Raw genomic sequence first — 8,691 nt, 5'->3', positions numbered from 1 at the left:
ACACGACATCATGGCCTTCGACGGGCTCCTTTAGCCGCTCCACATCCCTGCGGGCCTGCTCCAGGGTGACGCTGGAGAAGTTCACTGGGTGTCCCGGCATGGGGATGCTCATGTTGAACCCTCTGGCGTTCTGGGGACACACCAGAGAGAGGGGGGTCTGAAGCAAAGGGACAGGCGGGATCTCAGAGCCCGCATCTCCCGGTCACCGCAAGCGTGCACGCGTGGTCGCTTACAGCCTGAAATCTCTCCGTCATGACCACTCTGCCTTAGCCTTCTGCTGCCTGTGCCCCCAACCCTCTTCACCTCTTCAACCTAGACTACCTTTCCTGTCACCCAGGGTCCCTGAAGCTGGACAGAGCAGCAGAGACACACGGATCCTAGTTCCAAAGTGGGTGGGGGGCACTTCCCGTGTGAGAAAAGGTGAACACTGGAGAAAACTGTGTACCTTTGGCTCTTTCCTACAATCTGAGGCCAAGAAACTTCACCAAAATGCCCCCTGCCTGCCCAAGTCCCTCCATCCAGCCAGGCTGTCTCTCCCCACTTATTCCCAAGCTGCCCTCCCCTCCACTTCCTTACGGTAGAATACCTCCAAATGGGATGTCAGAACAAAAATAATTTAATAAATTCATATAAGATTAGAATGGCTGCTAGTCTTGCCTTAATCTTCTTAGGAGTATATGCATTAAAAACAAACAAAACCCTCAAAACCAAAAAACTCTACTTGCTGCCTTGAACTAGAAAACTGACTTAGGAGTGTATAGATATTTGTCTGGGGGATGGGTGACAGCTATGTGTGGTAGTGAAGCTTCATTTCCTGTCCAAAAGCAGAAGCTGCCCAGCAACCTGGGTTCTCTTTGAGTGTGGGGACTCAGGATTTCTCATGGGGGCTTTAGAATGCTCTGTAATTTACCTTTTGTCCCCTGCTGGCTCCACAATGTCTTGGCAGATGAATTGTGAGTCACAAAGGAGTGCCAATGGGCTAAAAAGTGTCTGCATGCAATAAATTGGGACAAACATTTCTTTCTGAGACCATGGTCTTTCACTCCATATTGTTCAGTGTCTGAAGAGTCATTTTATATAATCTACCCAGGTGCAGAACTTTTAGGTGCATAATGGTAGGAGAGCTAGTCTATCAGTTACTCTTCAGGGTTGAAAGCAGATGTCCAGAGCTGGGTTTTAAAACCCCTAGTGTGGCTCTACAATCCTACATTTTATTGCTTTACCTTTGGGAGAAAAAAAAATGGTGACCTCAAATAGTTATTTGATTTATTAAAGGTCAGGTTTTTTTCCTATTCAGTTAATTCAACCCCAGGATTAGGCACGGTATTTGCAGCCGAGCAGTTCTTTTCATGTCTTCTTCACTTAGGACTAGCCTTCTGTCCATGGCCTGGTGTAAGGAGGGTGATGAGTAAATACTTGTTGAATGAAAATATCAACAATATTGATTGTTGAAGACTAAGTTGAACACACAAAGAAAATTACACAAGCCTGGCTAACCAATAAGTGAAACCGTTTCACAAGTACTTTTCATGAATTTGATGAATTACACTAGTACTGAGATGCATTCTGTGTTATCTATTATTACTTATAAGGCATGAAGGATAAAAGTATAAGAGACCTGGCTCCCAGTGGTAAGGAATGCATAATCCAATAGGTAAAATGGAGTAACATGATGTAGGTGCTGAGGAAGAGGCTTGATCCTGGTAGGCTGATGTTTTCAAGAAAAGGTGAACTTGATCTCTAAGGCCCAGCATGACCTGGCCTTTGCTGACACAGACGCCCTAGCTCTGTGTCTCTCTTGACCTCCATGCTTCAGCCAGCCTGGTTTTCTTTCAGTCCACAAAGGCAGCATGCTGCTTCCTACCTCAGGCCTCTGCACAAACAGCTCTGCCCCGCCTTGGCCTAGCTAACTCCCACCCATGCTTCAGGACTTAGCTTCCTCAAGGAAGCCTGGTTTAGGTCAGGCCTACCTGTCAAACATTCTCACAGCAACTGAGCTCCTGCCTCATGCACTTGTTACAAGTGTAACCGTTTAGGAAATTAGTTTATTGACCGTGCCCCCAGCTAGACTTGAAGTTCCATGCAAGGGAGGGGGAACTTCGTCTGCCTTGTTCCCCAGTCCCTAGCACACAGTAGGCCTTAAATAAATATGTGAGGAGTGAGTAAGTCATAGAATAACTGAACAAAGAAATAGGGGGCATTGCACTGGGTCATAGACCATGGCTAGGATTTGGGCAAGCAAAACTTTCAGGCAGAGCTCAGATTCAAAGCCAGGTCTGTCTGGGCCCAGAGGGGAGTTCACGGTACTCTCTGGTGATAGAATGAATTATTCTTCCTGACTGTGCACTGCCTCCCTCTAATAGAATTATATGTCCATGCCCTTTGCCATACAACTTTGCAGGACTTCCCACTAGGAAGGCAGGGTATACTGACCAACCCCATTGACTTAGGGCCTGGCCCTGTGACTAGCTCTGGCAATAGAGATGGAGGACACTGCACAGTGCCATTTCTGAGCTGAGACTTTAACAGGTATAGATATGGTAAGCCTCACCAACTCCTTTACACTTCTACCTTCCACCATAAGAAGAGCAGGACCAGCTGACTGTTGCTCCTGGAGCATAGGTTTTGAAATAATGACATATAGGGCAGATTGGAACCTGACTCGAAGCCTGAGTCCAGCCTAGCCTACAGCTAAGCTATGGCTAACCTGCAGACCCATGAGCATGAAATAATGTTTATGATCGTAAGCCATTTAGATGTTGGGAGTATGTGATATGCAATATTGTCACAGCAGAAACCTAACTAAGATGCCTCCTCAATGATGGGGTGTAACTTATTCTTATCTCTTCTGGCATCCAGCACCTCACTGGGCACGGTGGGTGTTGAATTAAACCCAATAAATGACATTCCTCTGGTACACTGATGAAATGGGCAAAACAGTCAAAGTTGCTTTTAAAGCAAAGACTGTTAAAATGAATGAATCTAATGCTGAGTGACTAAACAGAGAAATTTTGAGAAAGCAGGTTTTTTATCTTTAGCCAGGGCCAAGAGTCTCTTGTGGCACTTTAAGTACAAACAGATACTTCGGAGACACCTAATCTAACCTCTGTCACATAAACTGATTAAGTAAGCATGCAAGATGCAGAATGTCTTTTGCTGGATGACCTCAAAAACACTGGCAAATTTCGAATCAAATGAGCTGAATGACTTGCCTCATTGTTTTCAAAATAAATGATGAAAGTCAAAAATAAGCAGCAGCTGGAATAAAAAGCTAAACATTAGCCAGATCTTTCTTCTGCAGACCTACACTCAATTTAATTTCATAAACCTGTACTAACTATCAAGTATTCTGGTGATGAGGAAAATAATATCCTCCATCTGAGCCACCATAAATCCCTTTGGAACAAGGCAGTATCTAAAAATATTTGTACCCCAAATTCCTCAACTCAGATAATGCTTTGCAACTTATAAAACATTCTTTTCATGTACTCTTCATTTTATTTTCATAATAATATATGAGAGTTTTGTTCTTGTAATCTGCATCTCTGAGATGAGGAAACAGAGGTTCGGCCACATGATGAGGGCCTGGTAGTAAGTGACAGATGTCTGACTCCCTTTCACCAATACCACAGGGCCTCATTCCCCAAGATTTAAACACTGAAAGATCCAGGAGAAAACCTCAGACGTTCTCAAACAGCATCAACGTACCACTCCGGGGAATATTTTCTGGAGCCGGTCTGCTGCAGCCAGGGCCTTGGGCTTACCACCCGCCAGGCAATCTTCAAATTCATACAGAGGCTGCCTCACAGGGTTGGAATACGAGATCTTGGCATTGTCCACAAATGTGATGTGTCTGACGCCCCAACCCTGCATGGAAACAGGAGATCATGGTGTGTTTCTGATGAACATTTCACAGGGTGTCTCCCTTGAAATCCCTAAAAGGGGTTTTATTTTGGAGCAGCTTGGGAACCTCAAAATACAGGGAACTCCAGAAATTGAATTGTGCAAATTCAGTTTTTGACAGTGTCAACTTCCATGAAAAGACAAAATAATTACACACACAGTGCCTGGCTTCCTACAGTAATGAGACTAAGAAATGTCATTGTGGGTCTGACTAATAATTCATTATTTTTGACAGTGGCACCAGAGGAAGCTTTGGGGGTGAGTCCCATAAGAACTGTCCCTGTTACTCTCTTAAAAGGATTAGCAAGAGCCACCCAATGTCCTTGCTTTCCCTGAATGAATAAGTAAGCATAAGTAACATCTCATCCTAATATTCACTTAGCTCCTCGTTCACTTAGCTCCTCCTTTACGAATTAGCTCCTCGTAAAAGTGGCTTATAAGTTATTTCCAATTGTATAACATCATAGAAGATTTTGTACTTTTTCTCCAAGAAGCAAAGCCCTTATTAATATTCTGGAATGTAGGGGAAAATTCTACATTCTCAGAGATAGTTTTCACGATTTCATACACTTCAATTCCATCTCCTATAAAGTCTTACAGAACCACATGATTTTAAAATTAGATAGGCTCTTTAAAATCTTTAGTTCAATTACTTTATTGTACAGATACAGAAACTGAAGCCCAGAAAAGATAAGTGACTTATCTTAGGTCATAGATCTGGTTAATGGTGGGGAGGAAATGAGATCCTCAGAGGGGCAACCAAATGAAGATGCGGACTTTCTGGGGGTGAGATGGGGTTATGTGTACTGCAGTAAACCATAAACAAGCACAGTGATGTAAGAGAAGCCCTGCCAGGATTGGCTGCAGAGTTAAGAGTCTGATCTCTGTCTTATTTCAATATCCTTCCATTAGGGACTTTGAAATTCAGTTAGTCTGATGATTCCAGGGGCACAGTCAACAACAACCCAAGATTCACTGTCGGGGTGGAGGATGATGGGCCAGAATCCACTCTTTTGAAAGCATAGTTTAAGTCGGCTGTTTGCTTTGAAGCCCAATGGTAACTTGGGTCTACCCACCCAGTTTTATAAGTGACTTTCACCAGGTAAGCAAACTACCATGGAGGGGGAATAAAGGTATGGAAAATCCAAAAGTCAGTGGTGCTTGGCTTTTTGCATTCCTTAAAGCAATGCTGAGTGGAGAGCAAGGAAGGCAGTCTGGGAACATGCTTGGCGGTGGGAAGAAAGCTACATAAATTACAAACATGCCACAGGTTAGTCACATGCATGTGGACTCTTAACTTTCAGTTTCCTGGAATGCTACACAGTTTAAATGGCTAATCTGTAAAGATGAACGAAAATTACAATACTCAGTGCTCGTGAGGATGGGGTGATGAAAAAACTATTTTACTGATTGAGAATGTAAACTGGTATAATTCTTCTGGAAAGCAATTTGGCAATAGGTTTCTAGAACTTTTTAAATGTTCATATCCTTTGACCTACTTCCAGCAATCTGTTTTAGGAAATAATCTGAAATACTGACAAAAATGCAATCACAAAGATGTTCTCTGTAACATAATTTAGAGTTGTAAAAAACTAGAAACAATGTTAATGTCTAACATTAGGGGAATGTCACATAAATCATGTTTCATCATACAAGAAGGCATATTCTACAGCCATTAAGAAAGTTTTTTAGGTACCCTTTTTAACGACATGAGAAAGTGTTTACAATGTTAATTGGTAAAAGCAAGGGGCATTTTTATATATCAAATAAGATTTTTAAATATACATTAAACAAACACTGAAAAGAAGTGAAAATGTAGTCGAAAAATGGGTCTTCTTTTCTCGCTTTACAACTCTTATACTCTAAAAATTTTCTACAATGGGTCTATAATGACTTTATAATTTTAAAAATTCTAAGAAAACTTAAGTACCTAATTCTGGAAGTTAGGAAAAGAATGAAATAAATTCCACAAAAATGGAGGAGGAAATGAATAAAGATAAAAGTAGATATTAATGAATCTGGAAGCAAAACAAAACAAAAACAAAAATTACGGAATAAAGAGATCAAGGATTTAGTTCTCTGGAAAGACTGATAAAATAGACAAGCCTCTCTGGCAAGTTTGAAAAAGAGAAAACACAATTATTCAACATTAGGAACAAGGAGAGGTAAAAGAGAGGATAAGGCTTCCCTGGTGGCGCAGTGGTTGAGAGTCCGCCTGCCGATGCAGGGGACACGGGTTCGTGCCCCGGTCCGGGAAGATCCCACATGCCGCAGAGCGGCTGGGCCCGTGAGCCATGGCCGCTGAGCCTGCGCGTCCGGAGCCTGTGCTCCGCAACGGGTGAGGCCACAACAGTGAGAGGCCCACGTACCGCACAAAAAAAAAAAAAAAAAAAAAAAAAAGACAGAGAGGATAAAGAGAAGATTTAAAAGTTGGTAAGAAGGACTTGCCTGGTGGCGCAGTGGTTAAGAATCTGCCTGCCAATGCAGGGGATTTGGGTGCAAGCCCTGGTCCAGGAAGATTCCCTCATGCCCTGGAGCAACTAAGCCCGTGTGCCACAACTAGTGAGCCTGCACTGTAGAGCCCATGAGCCACAACTACTGAAGCCCGTGCGCCTAAAGCCCGTTCTCTGCAACAAGGGAAGCCACCGCAGTGAGAAGCCCACGCACCGCCAACGAAGAGTAGCTCCCGCTCGCTGCAACAACAGAAAGCCTGCGTGCAGCAACAAAGACCCAACACAGCCAAAAAAGAAATAGAGAAATAAAGAAATTTATTTTTTAAAAAAATGAAATAAAATAAAAGATGGTAAGAGAATACCACATGTATTTTATATCAATTAATTTTCAAATTTAGATGAAATGGATGATTTTCTAGGAAAACAACATGACTAAACTGACTCAAAAGAGGTATAAAATCTAAAAAGGTCAATGACTATAGAAACATTTGTAAAAGTTCCCAAAGATTCCCTGCCCTCACTGCCAAAAGAATTCCAAAAGGCATCAGGCCCAGATGGATTTATAACTGAATTTTGCCAAACCATCAAGGAACTGATAAGTCATACACTTAAACTGTCCTGGAGCATAGAAAAAGGCAGAAAGTTTTATTTTATAAAAGTAGTATAACTCAGCTATAAGATATACGACACCACAAAGAAAAGGAAAAAACATTACCATAAACCGACTTATGAATGCACATGTAAAACCTAGCAATAAAACATTACCAGTTGAATCCCATAGTATATTAGAAGAATAACATACCACGAACAAATAGGGTTTTTTCCAGGAATGCTCAACATTAGAATATGATTATCTTGATAGATGTATTTGATAAAGCCCAACAATCATTTCTGATGTAAACTCATAGTAAACTAGAAATAAAAATCTGCCTCCTTAATTTATAAAAGAGCATTAGCAGAAACCAATATCACATATCAAAATTAAAGGGAAAAAAAAGAAGTTTCTCATTAAAATCAGTAACAAAATGAGAATACCAAATGTCACCACTATTCTTCAGCAAAACCATGGAGTCCTAGCCAATCCTAGAAATAGGTATAAATGTTGGTGAGGAATACTTATCAACCTAGAAAATTCTAAAGAATCAAACAAAAAACTAATATAACTAAGAAAGTTTAGAAAGATGGCCAGATAGAATATCTTTCTTATATATCCCAGTAATAGTCGACTGGAAAATTCAGTGGGAAGAACATATCTTTAAAAGAAAAAAAACAATTAAACATGTGAAAATAAACTAAAAGAGGCATGTGTGAGACCGAAATAAAGAAAATGCTACAAAGGTGATCTAAACCATTTAAGAGATATACAATGCTTCTGGAACTAAGGATCAATATTATAAAGATGTCAATCCTTCCCAATTTATCTATAAATTCATTGTAATTTGAGTTAAAGCTGTGAGTAATAATGCAGGAACAAACAAATGGAATGATGGAACAAGATAGAATCCAAAAAGAGACTTAGGTACATAAGGAGATTTACTATTTGATTAAGGCGGAAAAATGATGATTTGTATTACTGAAAGAAGGCCATTCAATCAAATGACTATCCACTCTGAGGAAAAAAAGTTAGATATTTAACTCTCATCATAAAACAAAAATAAATTCCACATTGATAAAGATCTAAACATAAAAACAAGAGTTCTGTAAACCATAAAGAAAAAGACTGACATATTTAATAACATCAAATTTTTAAAAACCTTTATGTGGCTAAAGATAACTTAAATTGAGAAAAATATTTGCATTATATTACAGAAAAAAGGTTAATATCCATTAAAAAAAGAACTCCTAGTCAATATATAAGAAATACAGCCCAAAGGACATGAATAGAAGAAATAAAATTCACAAAAGAAATAAAATTGAATACTAACCCTCACTAATTAAAGAAATGCAAATTTAAAAGCTCTGTTTTACATTCTCTCTAACACAGTAATCCTACTTCTAGGGCTTTTTCCTAAAGAAATAATCCCACGGACATGTAAAGACATAAGCATGTTCACTTCAACAGCATCTCTAAAAGAAAAACATGCTGAAATTGATTAAATAAATTGAGGACAAGACATATAATAAAATCCTACATATACATAATATGGAATACATAGAAAGAGAACCACAATTATTGTTATATTAAGTTAAAAATAAAAACGTGCTACAGACAGTATGCTATGATCCAATTTTTGTAAATATAAATAAGTAAATAAGTAAGAGCAAAGATGACCAATGTCTCTCTCTGCATTTGCACATGCCTACGAAAACTTCAGGGATAGAGGCTGTGGAGTAA

At 39.9% G+C, this 8,691-nt stretch overlaps 1 protein-coding gene across 1 annotated transcript in view; it reads right to left on the bottom strand.

The window, feature by feature from the left end:
- The window catches only part of ATG7 (autophagy related 7), a 114,437-nt gene that overhangs the window by 69,077 nt on the left and 36,669 nt on the right, over positions 1–8,691 (bottom strand). Inside the window, 2 exon segments of the mRNA XM_007453054.1 lie at positions 2–130; positions 3,709–3,867. Coding sequence (XP_007453116.1) covers positions 2–130; positions 3,709–3,867 — 288 coding nt within the window.

This window comes from Lipotes vexillifer, unplaced genomic scaffold (assembly GCF_000442215.2).
Source record: "Lipotes vexillifer unplaced genomic scaffold, Lipotes_vexillifer_v1.1 scaffold1272, whole genome shotgun sequence".
In the NCBI taxonomy this organism is placed as follows: domain Eukaryota; kingdom Metazoa; phylum Chordata; class Mammalia; order Artiodactyla; family Lipotidae; genus Lipotes; species Lipotes vexillifer.
Note: the sequence above shows the minus strand (reverse complement) of the source record. Positions and strands in the feature narration are given on the sequence as shown.